At 32.1% G+C, this 23,867-nt stretch overlaps 1 protein-coding gene across 4 annotated transcripts in view; it reads right to left on the bottom strand.

The window, feature by feature from the left end:
• Positions 1-5,906: 5,906 nt before the first annotated feature.
• Positions 5,907-23,867, bottom strand: part of LOC145686089 (protein decapentaplegic-like) — a 155,447-nt gene continuing 137,486 nt past the window's right edge. For all 4 annotated transcript variants that reach the window (XM_081759029.1, XM_081759026.1, XM_081759028.1 and 1 more), the window contains exons 2-3: positions 13,306-13,722; positions 5,907-9,946 (exon numbers count right to left, since the gene is read on the bottom strand). In XM_081759029.1, the coding sequence (XP_081615155.1) occupies positions 9,081-9,946; positions 13,306-13,708 (1,269 nt within the window). In that variant the 5' untranslated portion in view covers positions 13,709-13,722 and the 3' untranslated portion in view covers positions 5,907-9,080. The remainder of the gene's footprint in view (positions 9,947-13,305; positions 13,723-23,867) is intronic.

Here is a 23,867-nt window from a genome sequence, read left to right as displayed (position 1 = left end):
GACATTCTAATACAGTTCTAACTAAACGAGAATTATATTATTTTCTGGACTTAAGAAAAAATGTTGATAATCCTTTTAACGTCAGGAAGAACAATTTGCAATCTCTAAAGTTACAGGTCGCCTGAGGCAATACAAAGTTTAATTTGTGAGCGAAACAATAGATGAAAATGGCAGTAGGTCACGATGCCTGAAATTCATTCAAATTTCTCGAAAAAACCGCCGTACCATCATAACTTTGTGCTACTAATTTGAAGCACAGTTGTACCCATCAATACTTCCTAGACAATGTTGTGAAGAGCTTCAGCTGACGATTTTCAGTAACGTTAACAAAACCTATAGATCTTTTCTCACCTGTGCCATCGGACCCTGCACAATGAATTCACAAAATCTGGGAAAACTTACTTACATTTGTAGCTTCATCGAGGATTATCGAATGAAACTAGTTTTAAAAATTTCTTAGCAACACATTAGAAACATATGCTAGTACATCATTCTGAATTATATTATATAATCCACTGAACACATTAGAATTTTCTAATTGGCTGCTTAATATTGAATCGTATTTCTTAATAAGAGTTAGCAGTTATACGTAATTTTCTCTATTTGAAGAGTCTGTACTCTTATTTTGACCCCTGAAAGCCTGTTCATGTTTGACCAAGAAATCAACATCAATAAAACGTTTCATAATGTCTCTGTGTTTATCGCTATTTTCTTTTGTTCATCAAGCGTATGATCAGGGCTGGATTTCCTAAAAGTTTTTTTTTTTCATAATTACTGTTTGCAAATGACATTGAGAAAGACAGTGCATTTTCAAAAGTTTTGTGTACATTATTAATGTAATTATATCCTCCATTGCTCCAAATATTCTTATCATTCGAAAAAAAAAAAAAAACTTGTTTGTAGAACAACAATCACATAACCATGAATAGTTGTATTATTAAAATGTCGAATACATGTTTTCACTTTAGTGGAAATGAAATTAGATCCTTGCGACATTCTAATACAGTTCTAACTAAACGAGAATTATATTATTTTCTGGACTTAAGAAAAAATGTTGATAATCCTTTTAACGTCAGGAAGAACAATTTGCAATCTCTAAAGTTACAGGTCGCCTGAGGCAATACAAAGTTTAATTTGTGAGCGAAACAATAGATGAAAATGGCAGTAGGTCACGATGCCTGAAATTCATTCAAATTTCTCGAAAAAACCGCCGTACCATCATAACTTTGTGCTACTAATTTGAAGCACAGTTGTACCCATCAATACTTCCTAGACAATGTTGTGAAGAGCTTCAGCTGACGATTTTCAGTAACGTTAACAAAACCTATAGATCTTTTCTCACCTGTGCCATCGGACCCTGCACAATGAATTCACAAAATCTGGGAAAACTTACTTACATTTGTAGCTTCATCGAGGATTATCGAATGAAACTAGTTTTAAAAATTTCTTTATATATATATATGAAAGCAACACATTAGAAACATATGCTAGTACATCATTCTGAATTATATTATATAATCCACTGAACACATTAGAATTTTCTAATTGGCTGCTTAATATTGAATCGTATTTCTTAATAAGAGTTAGCAGTTATACGTAATTTTCTCTATTTGAAGAGTCTGTACTCTTATTTTGACCCCTGAAAGCCTGTTCATGTTTGACCAAGAAATCAACATCAATAAAACGTTTCATAATGTCTCTGTGTTTATCGCTATTTTCTTTTGTTCATCAAGCGTATGATCAGGGCTGGATTTCCTAAAAGTTTTTTTTTTTTTTCATAATTACTGTTTGCAAATGACATTGAGAAAGACAGTGCATTTTCAAAAGTTTTGTGTACATTATTAATGTAATTATATCCTCCATTGCTCCAAATATTCTTATCATTCGAAAAAAAAAAACTTGTTTGTAGAACAACAATCACATAACCATGAATAGTTGTATTATTAAAATGTCGAATACATGTTTTCACTTTAGTGGAAATATTAGATTGAGAAGTTGGACGACCATTCTTAACCTATTTATTTTCGCATGCTCGAGAAGTAAAATTAGATCACCGAAGATCAGAAATTATGCAGTCACAATTATCTCTAGCTCCGAACTCTCATTCCATTTCACAGATTTCTTGATTCCACTGCAATTATCAGAAACTGCTACAGCATACCTTCCTCCCGCACATTGCAAGTATAGCATTACACTGTATATATTTTGACTAGTTTTAGTATATATTTTTTTCAGTGATGACAAGAAGCGTTTACACTTTTTCACAGTCTTTCTATTTTAACTTTCGGTAGGGTAAGTAACGCCACAGATCATATACCTTAATGGTAGCAATGCGAAGAATTGCTTCTAGATCCACAAGCAGTACCAAAAAACGATGCTAGAGGACAGGTCTATGCTATTATGCTGCTTTCTAGTGACAATATGAGGAACTCAAACAACTATTCAGTTCCAATGTCAAGGATATACAGATGTATAAGATGTGGATCTACAGCTTAACGTGAGATCCGAACTACATGAACTTTCACCAGAAATCAAACTCAAACCTCCCGCGTCTTCGATGCGTATACTAAACATATACCCGCGAGGAAGCTCGAGATCAATTCCGGGTCCACCTCACACGTAGTGGAAGTTAAACTTCAAACAGAAAAAGGTGTTAAGTGAAGTTGTGCAAAACAAAAACAGCCCGAGTTAGTTCATTTACAATACTATCGAAACGACTTTAAAAGAAAACTTACGAGAAAAGTAAGTTCAGATCATCTAGGAAAGTCACTAAATAAATCACACTAAAATACTTAACCAACATGAAGAGATGCGTCTATCATAATTGTTAGAGTAAGTCATAAGTTTGCAGCTTCGAAGCTAAATATTCATCCTTCGAACACACATTTGCAGGCGTATTCTATAAAGTACAGTTTATTGGATTCTATGGTACCTGTCCAACGCTCCTCCACCATTGTAATCTTAAGCTAGTATTTAACATTCTTGCCCTGAAATAAGGAGATTCCGGTTGAAATCCGGTGGATAGCCGGCCTTACTGAGGTATATTCAGGGTTTTTCCTTAGTTCACTAGGAAAACGGAAATGATACCTTTACATATAGGCCCTGGCCGCATTCTTTTCACTTGTTTCAAATTATTGTTAATATTTCTGTTTATTGTTAATTATTCCAATAAATTATTCTTGCTGGTTGCATTTGAAAGTTTGATAAATAAACAAACAAATCCCAGGCAATAGAGTTTGTCTATATGCTCTATATGCTGGCTGTAGTAGGCTTTCTATACAAATCCTAAATTTTTCTCGCAAAACCGGAACATGAAGTGTCAAGGTTTGGTCTCTGTTCAAATTTCTGGGGTAACAGTAACAAAAAGAATTATATACGTACTTGCTTTAACAGATTCACTTCAGGATCTTATCAAAAGCATTCCTAGTGAACAGGGCCCTCATAGTTCACCATACTTCCATGCACATGTCTTCTCTTCGAAGACCTTTAAAATGGCTGCTGTGACTCAATAAACCAAGCTGTTGTTCCCGAATCAGTATAATAAAGAAACACCCAGTTATGGCCATTCGTTACTACTCTCCTTCAATGCCAGTGTTGATATGAAAACATCTAACGCTACTTTGAGTAAAATCTAAACCTGTGTTGATAATAAACGATGGCTGTTTAAGATGCATTGGATATTGATTTCAAACGTATCTTCTGCAACTTGGGAGCAGGACATCGATGTTGGGTTACTGGTCGTCCTCTTTGTCTTATAGAAAAGACTGAAATTCTGTAGGAGATAAGTGTTGAAACATGTTTGTTGTTGTTACACGGTGCACCTTCCCTTCACGTTCTGCTGCAAGATCTTTTAATGTGTTAAGCTCTTATTTCCGATAATGTTGAAATCTCAAGCAAAGCTTTTATCCATACATTTCTATCTTGATTGTTAATCCTACGGGTGTTTGCCTCACCATATGGATATGCACTCTCATGTAACAAGATATGATTCTTCTTGAACTCTACATATTTAACATGGAGACCTTATTTCTTAGTGGTGCGAAACGCTACAAGCTTCTTGTCTACACTGGCAATTAAAGTAAAATAACGTCACCAATTGATTTGTAATTGTGTGTTTCTATTATTTGTTTATTTGAGTTAGATGTCCTACGGTTATATTCCGAGGCTAAGGAAGACTATGCTGATGATAATTGTGTATTTATTTTAATACTTTTTTACATTTGGATTTTTTATCTTTATTGGGATTATTTCATAGTGTTTGGTACACTTTGATACTGTATGAAAATTTATCATAGATTTGAATTCTTCACCATATTACGAAAATAAAATTTTGAAAGAACAGAAAAGTATACATTTTCTGTGCAAACTTAAAAAAAGTTTGTACATATAATTTCACTGTTTCAAAGTAAGTTGAAGATGTGTTAAGAAGTGCTTAGATAAAGCAAATGAAAATAATTTTACAGACCATTTTCTTAAATTTTTTTTTAAAATCATGTTTGAAATGTATTAATTTATTGTCTTTATATATATATATATTATAATTGTACTGAATTTGAACAAACTCAAAAGATGGACAACTCTAAAAGTATTGTGCAAGTGGGTCATATTATTATGAGTTATAGAGTAGGCATCTTTCAAATGATGTGAACCTGCACATTTTCTGACGGTGATAGAAGCGGACATAAATAATATGATTGTTAAAAGCTTTAAACACTTTTTCTAAAGCTACTTGTATTTCTGTATTAAAAGGATTATTTTTTTTTCTAAAATATCGAGACTAAGGGGGAGAAAATATCCTTGAAATAATTTCGATTTGGAGTCGATTAACTCAAACTATATTAGTTGCGTAGGTGAAAGCTTTCCATTTCATTTATGTCATTGATAACTTAGAAGGTTGATTGAGAAGGATTTGAGGATTAAAATACAAATATATTATCTAACCTACTCAAAGATGCCGTTGAAATAATTTCATGCATTTAGAAACTATCTTCAAATTTTCAACGAATTTTCACAATTTTCTTAAAAAATATTCCTTCCATTACACAAAATATTGCTTTTAAAAGTATTACTACCATCAAGGAAAAGGGACAGTAAGAAAACAATTTTTTATGTAATTGTATTGCAGAAGTATGTACTTGGTGCTTATTGGATTAATAGCCTTTAAATTGAAGACATCTCCAGATCAAATATTACTTGCAGCCGAATTCCTCAAAACGTAAAGATTTTCTTTTTCTTTTCTTTCTTTTTTTTTCCGTTAATTTTTGTCGTCTCATTTTCAGTTTTATCCTAATACCTTAAACAAAAGTTTACTGAAGATGTAAACTAGGCTAGATTTACAGTACTAGCTACTGACTTAAGGTGTGTGTAAAGTCTTGACTAATGTCAATAGATGGCAGCACGTTTTTTTCTATTTTTTCTAATGTATTTCGTGTGGAGGGACAATATTCAAAGAAATTCGAGAGATTAATATTCAAACTTTGCTCAAAAACAAATTGAACCATTAATTAGGGAACCATCCGTGCAGTTTTTAATTTTGTTATTTTATTCACTGTAGAGAGTACTTAGTTTTACTGTTCAGAAAGATACTTCCAATAAGGAAACTCTTTCGACAATGAAAAAGATACAAAACATCAGAAAAACTGCACTGATGATTCCTGATTAATGATTCAATTTCTTTTTGGTCAAAGTTTGGATTTATTTGAATTGTTTTGAATATTGTCTCTCTATACAAAATCCATTGAAAAGAAAGAACAACTTGCTGTCATCTATAAGTTAATAGTGCTCTTGTAAACTTAACTTAAAAAATTCTAATGATTGGAACTAAATATTAATTGTACATTTTATACACAGTGCGCTAGGAAATTAGAAACTGTTACAGGATTTTGTTTCATTTCTGTCAAAAATACATAAAAACGTCAAATATTGTATATAATACGTTTTATTTCGAGATATTTCGAATATTTACAATTTGTACACTCAAAAAATATACAATGATACACTATTCACACCTTGACTTCTTCCTAAACGTACTTACAGAGAAGTCGATCTGTACAAACTAGGCACAAATAAATAAATCTTTGTTTTCCAGGTACAGAGTTCATTTAAAAAAAATAGCTTTGATATTTATATAAGGCACTATACAAGTAAATGGCACTGTTTAAAAATTTGAGTCTTGAAGGCTATTTTGTTGTACAATACCCATGGATAGAAGTAGAGCACCAATTCTACTTCAAAAGTATAATAATCAATGTACGACTTTATACAAAACTATCTTGTCGAAGAGCAGAAGAGCAATTTCATATATGATTTTGTACACTTTGATTTTGTAAGACAAATAAAAACATAGAAAATAGCATTTGTGGAAGTAAGATAAATATTTATAGTAAATAACGTAGGTGAATAGTAACTATGTAATTTAGAGTATTCACTGCATAGAATCATTTATAACACTATTCTTATTATAATTTATCAAGAAACATTTGCATGATATTTCTTTTTATTTTATTTTGAAGATAATATTATTTTTAGTGAAAAGCCTTAATAACATAACTTTTTAAGAAAACATGTCATTGATTACATTACATTTTACTTGTCATTGTAAAAATTGCAGTTTGCACGCATATTCTGTTAAATTTAATTAATAATGATCGGTTTCAAGGCACTTTAAAATCAGTAATATTTTAATACCTCGTCTTCAAAATTTTAATACTTCATGTCTTCACAATTAATTCATATTTAAATATAAATATATATATATATGATTAGTGTAAATTCTTCAATAAACAGCAGTTACTAATCTGTCAAGTATAATTCCAGATAACAACGTTCTAAAAATAGTAGCAATAAATATTTCACCTTGATTACATTCTTTGATATTTTAAAATTACATTGCCTCTATTCTAAGAAAAATTTACACATAAACTTTCCTCAAATTAAAAATAGAACTTGTATCTGACGCTAACAATGATATATTTTACTTTTTAACTATTTATGTTTCACACTTGATGTTCTTTACTGTACTGAATATTATGAAAATACAATTTTATGAAGCTAATTGTTTGTGGAGCGGAAACCTCACACAGTAAAGAATATATTTACAAAAGTAATACCGGTATAATATATATAAGATTTTATATACAAAGGTAAAGCTTGGAACATTGATTTAACAGAAATATGATGGTATTGCAATTATCATTATTATTATTATACACGTAAAAACACACATACTTACAATGTCATACATACAAAATACATTCATCCATTCATCCACACACATATATATATATATATGTACAAGCATGTACTTTCGTATATACATAATAAACAGAATTAATACAAAAAAGGATAATTGCTGACAATTATTACACTTCACTTATTTCACACGGGTACTAAGGAAGTGATCAAGGTTTACCACTATACTTGGTTAGACGAAGATGGTTAAATCGTTTAAAACATCCAATGCTGATTTTTAAAAATTTTAACCACAAAATAGCTTATTATTTAAGAGTATGGATTAAATTTGTTAATTTATTTTAGTTTATAATTCATAGAGGCGGAATTTTACAGAGGTACTGATAGAAATGTTGGAATGCTTTTCGTACAATTACACAATAGCGTGAAATTGTATACTTTTATCAATTTTTAGAGATAGTCAATAGTTAAAAAATAGTTTTGATGCATTGATATTTAGTAGTATATAAACATTTTTAAAAACCAGATTTTTTGTTGCACCCCTCCTCAGTGAGGTTATATCAATAACAAACACATATGTCTATGTTTTTGAAGGGAAGTTACGAACACAAATTATCAACTTTCTTTCGAATTAATTCGGGATGCACAATAATTTATACAATCTATTGTGAAGTATGATATTATTGAGAAGCGGGAACAACATTCTTGATTCCATTAGGCCTACGTAGGTCTTACGGTGCCAAACCTATTCAACAATGAATGGTAACATTTATATCTTATTCCCAATCAGTATACTTAATGATTCTTAAAAAATAAATTTAATCATTCTAACATAATTTGTACTATAACATTTTTATACACAAAGCAGACCAAATGTTACTATCAGGAATTCTCTATCGAGTATGAAAACCAAATATCGTTATTTTTTATTCTTTTAAATATATATACCTATCGATGATTCAGTCTAATTATTCATTAAGAGGAGGTGGAAGAGATTACATTAGCTCAACTTTTTATTGATACTGAAAAAAAGAATGAAAAGTTTCACGATAGAAATAAAGTTGCTATTAATTCATTTAAACCCGGACAGAATAATCATATTAAAAAGATAAATGCGTTAGTTCTATAATTTGGGTATTCACTATGGGTTCACGTTTCATACAATGTACCACCAAATAAGTACAATACTTAGCACTTACAAAGCACAACATTCACATGCGAAGCTATTGTATGAAAGTGATTGAATTTTTCGGCACTGTCATGTCACTTCTTGTAAGCTGACAAATATTAGTAAAAATAATTAAGATAGTTTATACAAAACCCTTAATTTGTTGCAACATTTATTTCTCATTTTGCATTACGGCATTCTTAATTATTATTTAAGAGTGCACAAAGCATCTTACTATCTTTATTAGTACTAAAATTAAGAAAAAATAGTTATCCTTATTTGTTTACATTGCACAAAAGTACTTAAAGGTATTGCACCAACATATTGGTGGTAAATTACCATTGTACACATCATGCAAGAATAAAATATTGCAATGTATGTTACAACATTTGAGTCAGTTATTACTATCCATTTTTCATTTACCATGACGTCATTAGTTAGAACACGTCTTACTTCGGTTCGTTTGACTACAGTGCTATAGTCGTGTCATAAAATTATGTAGGTGTCTGACTTCTAACTTCGATACCTTTTCTGCTTCACAGTGACGGCACAAGCACAGCTGCATGATGTCAGGTGCCATAAGAAGTAGGTCCCATGAACTGAAGAAGCAAGCAAACTTCATTTCTCAATACCTTCCGTAAAGCTCCCAGACACACTTCCATTTGGAGACCCAGAAGATCTCTTCTTCCAAAACCTTAGACCTTAGTAGAATTGATTGATTCTACCTACATCCACACCCTTCAACTACCATATCCTGATACGTTTTAAGCGTAATTCTATTTTCCTCGTCCACATACAGCATGGATATTGTTGAAAGGTCTGTTGGTACACAACATGCTTTTGGAGCTATACTAGGATTTACTGAATTCATAAGTGTCTGTACTATAGCATGGTTAGTAGTGTTCAAATGATCGGCTAATGGGAATGGACAATCTCCGTCACAATAATAAGCATCGTACCCAGGGGGAGCTACAATCCAATCATTCCAACCTACCTCTTCAAAATCCACATACAACTTATGCCTACGACATGTTTCCTTCCCATCCTTTCGTCTATGTTTTTTAGGAGGGACCCGCTTTGATCTGCGCCTAGTTTGACCATCGTCTGAATAAGTGAACAAAAGAGGTTGAGTTTTATGCCACACTTTTTCTCGTTCATTAGAATTCGCGTGATTATTTCTCGCACTAGCATCAACACTACGCCTCAAACGAACGTGCTCTTTCTCGGCAATAGAACCATCCATGTTTAACACTTCAACAAGAAGACCGTAGTTATTTTGGGGAGATTCCAACCACCTTTCAGCAGCTGGTAGGACGTCTAATACAATATCGTTACTATCTCTAATATCCACTACTTTGGTATCAATAAGACGAAGAATTGGTTCTCTTGAACCACGAAGTCCTGGTCGCACAACATCATGCACTAGAATCTGCTGTAAGAGCTTCTTTTTTCGTTTATCATTTGTAGTCACTGGAATACGAGATAATCTAAGTTCTGCTGCAGTCAGCTTTTCCTTGTTTGGTATTTCTTTCAAATCAAATAACAATCTAAGTCGATTCGTAGGAAAATTGGCATCTGCATTGGTTTCTAGAAAGAAAGAAAAAATACACATTTAATAAACTAGTCCTCAGAATTACAATATTTGTACGTACATATATGTGTGAAAAAGCATATAAAATAAGTTATATTTTATTAGTTCTATTTTATTTTCTTAGTGAGAGTATACTTTATTTTCAGTTAGCTTCAACGCCCCAAACACAATTTACCTAGTAAATATAACACAGAAAAAGCAATCAAATAGAACTGAAAAACAAAACAAAACAATAAAACATTCTCCGTTGCCCGTAACAACCATGATAGGCGCAGAACCTATCATCGACAGTTGATAAGGCAGACATTTGAAAGATGCGTCGCCGGTATAGAAATCGTGCAATCAGCTCAAATTGATTCAGAGTCAAAATTATTCAATAAAACATGTGTAAATGATTATAAATTAACTGGGGTTGAATCCTTGTCCTTGGCACCGACAATGATATATTCTGGATAGAATTAAGAAAAATCTCCAATATATTAAACTATCTGAAGTAATTTATTGCTAGTTAGTTTGTCTATCTAAACGTTTTTATTTATTTATTTATTTTAATATTATTTCTTTACTAGAATTATATTTATATTTATTTCCATTCCGTTCACTTTTCTCATGACAAGGAAACAATTGGATTAAGACTCCCATCATGCCTGGAAGCTCATTTTAAACTGAAATTCCAATTTTAGATTGATATTTATAAATCTTATAATGATACTCTCTACTGGTGTTAATACTTATTGGCAATACATACTGTCAATGCAGCATATTGACTCTTCTATTTTTTAAGTAATCAAGAAAATTTTTGCTTCAACATACACGTATAACAATATTTAAAGATTATGCGAAAATTGAACCCATGTTTGAGCCTCATCAGAAGCATGAACAAAATATACTCCCTCGCTTGATAGTTATTTTTGCATAAATACGTAACTCATTTAAGCTTATGTTAAAATTTTTATTCTCTCTCCATTTTGTTTAAATTATTACTACTAATATTCTCAATAAAATAATAATAACGATAAACTGTGACTTTTTTTTAAGCAACTGAAAGACTTTGATACACGTTTGACTGAGCTTGCTCACCAAATCAGCTACCAGTACCATTATTTCTATCCTTCTTGAACTACAGTTCATTATTTCTTAATTTCAGTAGCAATGGCTCTTCAAATATCTCATGAACTGTAGAATTTTTAGGTCGCTTTTGGGAACTGAACCAGTTAAAAAAGATTAAAGGGTTTTAAGAGTTTTAAAGAGTTTTAAATTATTACTGAAATTCATTTTTTTGAATATATGTTTCGAAATGAATTATTTATGAGAGAGCTTTGGGTTTTGGACGCTATTTGAAAACGTTATTGGAGATATTTACAATATTAATTTTATTACAGTTTGGATCAGTAAAAAGATGTCTAATTACTAATTTGCTTTGAGTGAAATTTTATAGGACATTTTCAGCTACAATTATAATTTTTAAGAAAACATTATTTTACGAAGAATGTCAGAAAGATAGTATCAATTGTCCGGGTGCTTTACAATTTTATATTTCCAAGGTAGTTAGATCAAACATATTTCAAATTAAAATTATAGAAAAACATACAAGATAGTCACTTAAGGATAGTCAGGCAGAAATAAGTATCACTTTTCAGTATTCAAATATAAGTATTTTATATTTAATTTCTTAATAAACACAGTAGAAAGTTTTACTGTCAGTATTTTCGAAAAGTCTAACGATTTTTTAAAAAAAATCAAGTTTATCTTTCTCAAGTATTTTTTCCTTTTTATGATCCATCGAGGAAGCTTTCGACTATTTGAAAATTACGTACTATTCTCACTGTGTCCTGAACAGTGAAGTAGGACCTTAAAACTCTCTTCTTGGTTATTCTCGAAATATATATAATTATTAGAATCCTATGATACACAAAGAGTGAAAAAGTACAAGATTGGATCGAGATTCGAAACCGGGATCTTCAGCGTACCGTGCCGATGCATCAACCACTACGGTACCCAGTTTGCTTCCGAAACAGCCATACACTGTCCCACTCCTGAAGTCGATGTTCTTTCGGTCAGACCACTAGTGAGAGAGTGTATGGGTGTTCTGGAAGCAGACTGGGCAGCGTGGTGGTTAACGCATCATTACGGTGCGCCAAAAGTCCCGGGTTCGAGTTTCGGTCCAGTCGTGCACTTTTTCAGTCTTTGTATACATTGACCTTGTACTTACAGAGAAGTTAGTATGTTAATAATCGGTTGTTTCCTCCTTTCGTTAATATATTAGAATCCTTTTGTATAATTAACTATTTAATTTAGGCTAATATCTTTATTGCTATTTTCTACATTACATCCTGTTGTTATTTGTCATTGAACAATAACAAACAAGTCCCATTCTTTCTTAGTATGTTCTCGAAAACTATTTCCAGAACATATGAGACGTTGCGAGTAATAAGAGCGAACTCAACAAAGACTTGTTTCTTGAAAATGCACTCTGAATGATCAAAATATTGGTCTACTTATTTTGAAACTATATTTTCTACGGAAAAGAAGAACGACTTCCACAAACTATACATATAGCCAAGAAAGTAGTTTGATATTACTACTCGAACACCTCAACTGTAATTTCCGGGCATTCAGATTGCACGTAACATTTATGGAGTTCACCATTACTACCCGGAACAAAACATATATATTTCGAGAACATACCAAGAATGTCACTTCTTTGATAAGTTTAAACTCATGCGGGAATAAGATGACAAGTAGAAAATACTTATAAAGATACCTAATTTTATATAACAAGAATCCCTTATAATTTCTAATGACAATAATAAACTTGAATCCATTGAATGTTAGCAAATGATAATGAATCGGTTAAAAATAAATAAACTTTAAAATCGATCAATAGAAGTAGAGAAACGCTTTATGACAATTGTTTGTTTCATGGGGATGACTTCATCGTGTCAGTTACTGTTTTCCTTGTATAGCTATTGCAAACGGCTGGGAGAGCACCCAATCTATAATGTTTAGAAACCAGGGAAACGTTTTCCCTTCACATGGCTGTAAAATAACTGAAATAGATGACAACTAATGAATTTCATGAAGATGTAATTAATCTCATGTATGATTATTATTCATTATATCTTTGGAAATACGTATAACTTAAGTAAAAAATAAAACCTGACCAAAATAAAACTTACTATATCTTTGTCCTTAGCAGACACATTACGTGATGTGATATGTGTCAGATAATTCTGATGAAGGAATGATATATTGCCGAAACTGTAACACAGATTAGTTTGCTTTGGTCAGACTTTATTTCTTTATTTAAATAATAATGATGACGGCAATGAATCTAAGACGAGCTAGTTCTTACCTATATGAGTGAAGCTTCTGGCAGTGTTAGCAGAGCGTGCGTGCCTTCCTGGTAACTTGAGATCTATGGTGTTAAGGTCCATTCCCGTTTGTTCTTTATACAATTGCATCATGGCGTCAGGTATGACTATATCCTGCCGGCTGACTCTGGGTCTTTTCTTGAATCCAAATAACTGGAGAAGGCCAGACTCAACTGACTTTACAAAGATTTCTCGCTGAGGATCTCGTTTCACTTCCTTCGATTTGGCCTTCCTGATGCTGTTGGTGTTGTCTTTGCTGTTGCTTGGTCTCTGACCAGACGAATCAACAGACGCAGCTGCGGATGACAGGGCGACGCAACGCAATGCAGAGGATAACACTATCAGCAATAGAAGGCACAGGTGAAGGGAATCGCGCACGCGCATGGTCGCTCAAACTCCTGCAATAAAAGAATTAAAAGATTATAGCATATTGTTTGAGATTTATACTGGAAAGAACTAACTTAAACTAAAATAGAAAAGCTTATTTTGAACTCGGATAAATGAGATATGGTTATTTTAGAAATCAATGAGAATGACAGTAATATCAATCCATGTTTCCATAATTGATGTTTTAGCGATTATTTTATAGCAGAAATGGGTTTTTAATTACGTGAATTTTTCTTTTCCCTGATGCATGATATTCAACAAATAGAAGTTAATATAGTGTATCTTATATTAATTAGTTGAGAAAAGATTACAGAGCCTTGATATGACTGTCAAAATATCAAAAGCGTGGGCTTTAAAAAAAATTGTAGAAAAAATAGTGATGGAACGACGAGAAGATCTTAAGGATACTAACTAGTTTTTCATTAACAAATAATAAATTTGTTTAACATATTGTAAAACGAGACAAATCCTGCACTTTGTCTCATAGTTTCTGAGTAATTGCAATACTGAGGATTGAACTCTGTACCTGAGACCAAGAAAAGTATTAAAATTTAATTTTTGCAAATTTGAGACAATGATGGATTTAGTAGCATTGTATTGTAAAGTATTTCAAAATTACTACGGATTTTTTTTCATTAAAAAGATTGTTTCCGAGATAAACAGTGCTATCTTGTATAGTAAGTCTTTAAATAACTAGGTATGTACCACATCCAACACACTCGTTTTCAGGTACAGAATTATTAATATTTTCTGTATGCACGTTATAGGATAAACTTAAAATTAACACATTGTTAGGCAATTTCAAAAATAATTAGCAGTGCCTCACTGTCAGTTCAATTTATACTGTTACATTAACTAGACTATTAGTTTATAGGGCTACATTAGTAATAGAAAAGCTATTCAGCTAAAGCGAAATATTTGTTAGAATAGTTTCGAAAAAATAATAAAAAATTAAATAATTAATAGAGAATTGATGAGAGCTGAACCGAACTTATGTGCAAATTTTAACACATTCAAAAACTGAAAAATACTAGTGCTATTTTAAAAAAAAAAAAATCAATGCCTTGTGCAAACATATAAAGCATTAATAACTGGATGAGCAATGAATGTTTCTTGTTAAGCGGATGTTAGATTGTGTTTAAAATATGTATTACTAAGCATAATAAGTAATTTTCAAACACACTTTTATAATTTTTAGAAATCAATTACGATGTTGTAAGCTACGAATAGTTCAACAATATCTTTCAAACAATAATAGAGCTCAACCATTTTACCGCTGTTGATCACTACACCTTTTAATAAAAGTTTGGTTCGGTCAGATGAATATTTACTCAGAGAATTCGTAATGTTGGAGAGTCAAGTGAAAATAGAACAGGGAAATAGTAAATAGAACAGGGAAATAGTAAATAGAACAGGGAAATAGTAAATAGAACAGGGAAATAGGAGGAGGTATTTATTAAATTGGCTAATATTCATGCCTTATGAGTGGATATTGTCGTGATGTACAAATAGAATCCCTTTTAGAACAAAGTATAGAAATAAATCTGAGTTCATCTTTTAAATTGAATAGATTTCTCCATTACTTCAAATTCTACTTTTTTTCTTTCTTTTAACTGAAAGGAATCATGCAACCCATAAAAAGAACTCAAGTTGAACGAACTAAACAAGAAATTGCTGACATATGAGTAGATGAATGATTAGCATTTTCACTTAGCAATCGGGAGATGCAGGGTTCAAATCCACGACCGGCCATTCTGACGAAATTTTCCCATGATTTTCCTAGGTTTCATCAGGCGGATGCCGGGATTTTTGACTTACCATTAAATACCGAGGATTAAAAGTGTAATGAAAGTGGTGATGCTCATATTAGAAAATGTTTAATAAATATTCTTTCGAAGACTAAAAAATGATCAAAAATTTACCTTCGGGGACCCTTTACTAATTTGAATTCGAAATTTATGTTGTTCAATTTTAACATTGTTCGTGAGTATTTTAAAAAACGTATGTGTAAAATTAAGTCATATACAAAAAGAAGAAGAAACTAACAAATAAAAATAAAAATATAAAAGTGTACGCATATCTCCGTATCACCAATCTGTGGAAACGTAACTAAAACACTAGTGCTGCCACCAAACGAGTATTTCGAAATTATGTTTAAATCATTCACCAGTTTCTCGCTAGATGTCTACAGCTTCCATGCTAAGGCATTCGACTAACAGGTGAATATTAATACCTATGACACGGATGTAGATTAATCACACCATAAGGAACTATAATTTAACAAATAAATATCTTGAAAGAGCTAACCTTGAAAATTAATCGAGCCAAGAATATAAGCAGCAAACTCTGCAAAAATACCTATGATGATTCTAACTAAATTGTGCAATATGTTGTAAGTAAAGAGCAACAATTCAATATTTATTATATTTGAATATTTCTTCTCATTTTCGCGGAAAATATCTCTTTTTTTTCTTCTTCTTCTTCTTTCTCAGCACTGGTGTATTTGAACGCTTTAGAATTAACGCACATCTCAAAGAGTTTTGTCCAATGGACTTAGTATTAAATACAATCTTAATATTTTAAGCTTCATGATCAACATGTCAGAAAAGAAACAACTTTCTCTCTTTCGATTTCTTTTTCTAATAGTATATAACTATTGTTAAAATCAAACATGATAAAAATTATATGTCAGCAAACATTCAACATTGTATAAAGCCTTCTACTCATCTTGTGTACAAATATTGATCATAGGACAAATATTGATATTTTTCTGTTACACTTAGTGTAACATATTTTTATTCATTGTATTTTTGATATAGATTGAATAATAATAATAATAATAATAGATGATTTGTTTAATTTACGAAAAAGTGCAAGCAAGAATTTCACGCATTCCGTTTGCTGTATATAATTTAAATACTCAGTTTAAACTAAATTAAAGAAAGAAAAAGAAAAAAGAAAGTAAACACTTCTATATGTTATGAACTGCTTTTTATAATTCATTAAATATAAGCATCATCAATATAAATCATTAGACTGAAGTAACTTTACGTTATATTGTCTGAAGATCTTTTTAAATTTCTTTCTTTCTTCATTAGAAGAATTTTAGTTTGCAATTGAATCAAGGGATAAGAGTATTCATTTTTCAGAGAATGTATTTGTCTTCCTCGCATGAATATTAACGTTATTTAAAATATTAAAAAAATCAATTAAGAATTGTACAGTTTCTATCGATGATTTGCAGCAATAGTAACATCATAATATCATAATTTAAACTGTTTCTTGACAATGGGAAACATTCAGTGCCACTGGCGTCTCTAGCATGTAAAATTTGGGCGGGAGGGGACATCAAAGAAAGTGATTTAAATGGTACTACCTAGCCCAATCTGTTTATTATCTTCGGTTCCATTTGTTACCTTTCTGCTTACCTTCACGAACTCCCTGAGGTATATCAAGAACTCTGTTATAGTTGTTTCACAGCCTGAATATTATATTCCAAATAAATATAATAATTATTATTTATATGTTATTCTCTCGTTAGTAAATAAATTAAATTAGAATAAAATACTGAATATTTTGTACTTCAAAATATTGGGGGGACGCTTCCTTCTTGTCCTCTCCGCCAGGGACGCCCGTGTTAAGTGGTGTAACAAAGATGACCTATACCCAAACAAAATGTTGTTAAATGCTTTAACATTATCCAAATGAAAATGTACACGGAAATCAATTTTAAATATTGTTTGTTTATAAATATAGTTCTTTGTAGCATTTTTATCTATCTCCAAAGTCGGAGCTACATCAAAGAAAGCATCTCCGGTCCATCTTTCATGATATTTTGAATATATTTTTGTGGTGCTTTTTTGCCCCTAATATATACATATGTCGCCTACTTACTCATTCAAGAATAATTATTTGTTATTAAAGAAAGCCTAAGCGGCGTGTGCAACTAGTATGGGCATGATCGTAATAGTTCGTTTTTGGAATTAGGGCGTGTTCTTGAATATGGTAGATTCATAAGAAGGAAACCTTTTCTGTATAGCTGGATGTGGACGTATGAATCCTGGAATATGATGTATTTTAATGTATGTAGAATATATATACCATTCAATTGCAAGAATTCATCATGGAGTTTACAAAAGAAATGGAGTTTTTTTTTCTTTCTTTAAGGACAAGGGTATTTTGGGATGGAAAAAGCTCTGTTACTTTGGTGAATTCAAATCATATTCAACGAATTTTTCAAGAAGCGGAGGCCTGTACGTAAACTGCTTATTTTTTTCATTAATTTTATTAATTATTGAACGATGAGAGAGTATTTCACGTAAGTTGTAATACTAATGCTGAATACAATTACTGCTGAAATCAATAATAATAATAATAATAATAATAATAATAATAATAATAATAATAATAATAATAATAATAATAATAATAATAATAATAATAATAATAATATCTGAACGTGATCTATAGTTCAATCAATCCTTTTTTAAAATTCTATCGCAGTTGTAGATTGCACAAGATGTTTACGTCTTTCTGAAATCAGAATAATTTCCAACGACACAACCATAATTTGACTTCATCGGCACACAAATAAATAAATAACAATGAACTCAAATTGATGTGGTCTCTCTGACAACATCCTATTCTCGAGAGAATGGCAATACCTCGATCTTAACTACGTTGGGTTGGGCTTAAGTAGGGCGCTTGTAACTGAAATTTCAGCATCAAGTTTGAGGAGATCCAACGGATGAGTCATACGAGGAAGAGGCGAAAACAGTTCCACATAATAACCGTATGTTACTGGAGAATGAATGGTCATTGGAGAATCCTTTACTCTCTAAACCGTCAAGTGATTTGACTCATCAAAAATCATTAACGACAGCCACTATGTTTTCTCTCTTAACTGTTATAGAGCAACATTAAACACTATTATGCGTACTATGTTATTTGAATCCGATTTGTATTCAACTGTGAAGAAGCACAATCTAGAGCAACTAGTTTTTACCTCAGCTTCTCATTGACCAGATGAAGTTAATACCACAGTCACAAGGACGGTGAATCATCACATAGTCGAGTTCCATTCAAGGAGTTTCAGTTACATTACTTGAAATAGCAATAAAAAGAAAGAAAAACAGCAAAATTCACTCTACAGAAATTGGAAAGACCGATGTCCGTAAACAAGGGTAAATGATATACTTACGTTATTTGCTTTAGATACTATTCAAATCGTACTGTTGTGCTTGTTAATGAATACGGTATAATGTCCAACAAAATACTTTGATACGGGGGCCGGGGGAGGGGGGGCAGGCGCTGTGGCTCAGTGGTAGAGAGTTCATCTCTGATCGAATTTAAAAAGGTGTGCTTTCTATTCGCATGGTCCCGGGTTCGAGTAATACTTTCTTTGGATATAAATCTCAGTAGTGGTTCAATCGCACTTTGGACAATAGGTCCCGTCTGATATAGCCTTGGTGCTGGAAAGGAGACGTTAAACACCAACTAAGCATAAATCAAAGTTGGAAACCTGTTAGTGCTGCTCTAATAATTATACAGGGTCATTGTTAAAATATTTTGAATATTCCTGTAATCATTTAAATTTTAATTTCTGCTTACATAAAATATTATACAAATGCAAGGCATATTTATACATGAATCGATAGATCACATCCAGCTGAACAAAAGATGTAATTAAGAGTAAATTTTCATGTGTAGTTTTCGAGAAAATGAAAAAAAAAACGAAATTCTGAAACGCTCAAAAGTATGCCTTTCGCTTGTCAATAATGACTAAAAAAATTGCTGAAAGAAATTATTTATTTTTGTACTCCCTATATAGCAAAATACAGTGTTAACTAACATATTATTGCTTTTTTAAAAAAAAAATTAACGGTGACACACACATATTAGTCCTAAGATTAGCAAATAAACCCGATGTTACATTTTGATAGGGTCCCCTCCACTGCACTGAATTTTAAATCCTAGCCTATGAATATGTCATTACTATAGAAAAAGGAGAAAAGTTATTTCACAGATATGGCTAACTATAATGCATGCATAAAGCATAAGCCATTAAATGACCTATCAAAAAAAGAAAACACTGGCACTCTATGAACTCATAGACAATCTGGCCTCTGGCAAAACAAATGTGTTTAGGCCACTTTTGACAAGGTAACTGAATATTCTGATAAGCTTCTACTCGCCCTAACTTCGTGGCGGCCTGCCAATGAAAACTTCCTGAATTCAGTAGCAGAGCGCGACTTCTCATATGAACCTAGTATCTGATAGGGAGAGAACTGTTGTGCTCGTCACTAAAAACGAATTTACACACGTATGTCAGTTGTATGCTCGTAGACACAAAGCTAAATTTCCTACATAAGGTTACATGCTTATACGTATTTGATATTTTTTGTTGATTTAACGAATTGTTTCGAACGCATGTAATGATTTCATAACCAATATTTAGAAACAACTTCACAAATACTATAAACTTATTCAACAGTATTTTGTTTTATTTTTCAATTTATATATGTATTAATTATCCGGAACTGTTGCAACAAAGAAACTAAAAAAAAAAAAAAAAAGCAACGTGCAACGTTTACAACTTTACGCTTGAATTAAGAGGAAAGATCCCTTTCTTCGCTTCATAAGGTAATAAAAGCTAATACGTTAAAGAGCTCAATAGAAGGGGAAAAGTCATTAAATAGATAATTTTCGTTGATTTTTAAAAAGAGTAAAACTTGACAGGATCGAAGATTTTTAAAAGAACTTACACTTTGTTTCTGGTGTTCAAAATATTTATAAAACATTGTTTGAAGAGCTTTGTGCATTTTACTATATGCATAATTAGTTCCGATTCATGCATTTTAAATAATATTATTATCTATGCTTGTTACGATATTCTTTGCTTAAATATTCACTACTCTAACTCATATTAAGCTATTACAATGAAGTAAAACGTTTTAGAAACTTAATTATGTATATGTTGCTGTTTATTTGCAATGTTTTATAACAGTGAACATATATATATCCTAATTTTCTTTATGATTTACTCTGTTAAGCGATTTTGTGTAGGCAAATGATTATCATACGTAGCCCGTGATGTGATTCTTGGCGGGAACGCGATATTCGCCAAAATCCGTTGGTACTTAAGAATCTACTTGAGTTTAAAGGTAGCGAATTCCGATCTGATGAGCCAAAAAGATGGTGTTGAGAATTAATGCACTGACCATACATAGCCCAAGTTTGAATGCGATATGTTTTTGGGTAGTACCAGAGCTTTTAGGTTAGTATATTTAGAACAGCCATTTTCCACATCCAAATATATGAGATGGGAGCTGGCTTTTACCTTTTATCAGAGGCAGGAGTAAGAGAACATATTGAGCAAAGAAGTGGAGGGAACAAAGTAGGCGGAATGAATAAAACAAGGTTGGCAGTGTTCAATTAGTCATGAATCTATGAACAGTACATCTACGAAACTATCGATTACGCCTTGATCGCCTGTTACTACTGTCTCCTGTCAACTCTAACTTTTCTGCCTTCTCCTTACTCTGCATGAGTGATTTACTGAGAAGAAGAGCATGAAACTGTGATGTCAAGGAACATTCAGTTAAAATGTCTGATCTAGAAAATCCAGATGCAGATGCTATTTATGATGCATTCGAAAATATGATATCGCTAGATTATTTTGCGAGAAGGAGGGCTCTACCATCCTATCACGATCTGATCTCTCTACTTCTGGAAAAGAAGAATGGTTCATGATATAGTTAGTCAGGCCTGCAGACTACAAACAACCATCAAACTTATAGGACAGGCAATAGAGTTTTCTACGATACGAGACGAGACAATTTTTGTGACAAGATAAAGCTCTTCCAATAGAAACACATACACTTTTCGAAACAAGATATATATAAAACTGGCCACCCATTTGTCATTGAAAGGTTATTGTCCCAGCTGTGCTTAGGAATTTTTTTATAACATTCCTGAAATAAAGATTCTGATTGGGTAAAGAAGATGCATGTTTGATTCGATTCAACAAATAGATAATACTAGATACTTTTACAAGTACACATAGGTAGGCCAGGGTTCTTTGAACAAGACTGTATATTTATTTTCTTTATCTACAAAATCAGAAAACTCTTCAACGTCCCAAGACTAGAGCTTCCTTTTGTTCAAAACTCGCCCCAAAGCTTAAATTCTACATACATCGCTGTACAGTGAAGTTTAAAGAACTAAAAACAGGGAAGGTACAATCTTAAAAAGAAAATAATAATGTAAGTAATGTATTTTACCTTGACTAACATGCACGCAAAAGCAAGCTTTTAGACATTGGTGTCCTTTACTATTATGATCCTTCAACATCCAGAAACCAAACAAACATAGTACTTTATTAAATTGCTAGTCATTTGCGCAAACAGAATTCCAGTTTCAATATGAACAACACGCACAATGTTTGCAGACACCGGTAGCAGAAACATCCCGTAAGGCAGATATAAAGCAACATTTTAGCTATATTGTTAAGTATTTTGCAAACTCAAATCTGTTTAAAGCCACTAAAGCAGAATATGCGGTTTGATTTTTGATTCAAGCTGTTACAATTAATGTGCTCGTTACGTCAAATAAAAGTAAATTAATAAGTAATAGTGTTCGCCATTTGCATCCTCAGGTCACATTTATCACATTTAAATATAAGTGATTGATTGTACTTTCCTAATAACACTTGAATGGATGTCACGATGTCAGTTCATTTTTTTTAAATTTTTTAATATATATTTTTAAGTACTAGTGAGCTGTGATAGACATTTCTGAACTATAACACCAAGAAGTTTAGCTGTGGCAAACTAGTAGTTGCGCGGAAGCCTTCGGTCCGGTGTCCACTATAGATTAAAATCGTGCTGAATAAAATACTGTAATTATTTATATTTAATAAACTTATTTATTTATTTTTGAGTTTACACATCAACTTTTCAAAACTTCATACCATACGTTTTAACATGCAATTGTTTTCAAAGACTTGTTACATACAACAATCCCGCACGTAACGACATATGTTAGCGTTAGGCTAGTAAGTGATAGTGTACACAACCGTGACACTTACTATAGGGAATTAGGACGTTGCACTGAGATGTTTGTCGTTTATTATAAGAATTCTCATCATGCGCCTTGCTTTTCTACAACTAACATTACCGCCTCCGGTGCGAGCAATTCCGGGTTCGATTCCCGATGGGGGCACTCGGTCGAAAAAGTGTAAAAAGCTTTTTTTAGGCCAGCCATCCTGAATGAAGTTTTCCTGGGTTTTTCTCATTCACACCAGGCAAATGCCGGGATGATAACTAATATAATGGTATTAGGCCGCTTCTTTCCTTCCCTAATCCTTTCTTCCTTCCCTTTCTCCGGATAATGTGCTCGCCGAGGGACGTCATCCCCCCAGATACCTAAATCCTAATCCTAACTAACATCACACATCTCCTAAGCAACGTTTCCAGGATAGCATGACGCACAGACTGAAATGTTTTTCTTTTCAGAAAGTGGGCAACTTAAAAGTGGCAAACAAATCTTAATATCATATATTAAAGATTTTAAGTCATTTTTTTTTTCGTTTTTGTTTGAGTTAAGTCCTCCCAGAGCCCACTGATTCAAATTTTACAATGTTATTAGCCAATAACGAAAAAAAAAGTAAAATATCGGAAGATGAGACATACATCAATCTATAGATCTTATTGCCCTAAACAAAATGATACGAGAAAGTCTAAACTCTCAAGCATATTTTTTCAAGAAAATCGAGTTTCTGTGACAACGCCACCTATTAAGGTGAAACTGATATTGAAGTAGGCCTATACCCTCATCAAGTCTTTTCATAATGCCACTAGTATGATGACAGTATACAGAATGATTAATGAGTTAGGGCCCAAAATTGTGGTTAGCTGTTAAACATTTAATTTTTTCTTTAACTACAATATTGTCCAAATGAATATGAGCGTACTGTATATTAATTGATATATCACATTGAACTGAATAAAATGACATGCTTAAGGGCAAATTCTCATGCGTAATTTTCAAAAAATCATATAAAAATGAATGTTAAGTCTTTGAAAAGTACGTTGTTCGTTGCCAACCTGAAGCAGTTGATAGCTTTCATTTTGCTGAAATAGATTAGTTATGTATC

This window comes from Thermobia domestica, chromosome 5, assembly GCF_964235325.1.
Source record: "Thermobia domestica chromosome 5, izTheDome1.hap1.1, whole genome shotgun sequence".
NCBI classification, from domain to species: domain Eukaryota; kingdom Metazoa; phylum Arthropoda; class Insecta; order Zygentoma; family Lepismatidae; genus Thermobia; species Thermobia domestica.
The sequence above is the reverse complement of the archived record's forward strand: the minus strand, read 5'-3'. Positions and strand labels throughout refer to the sequence as shown.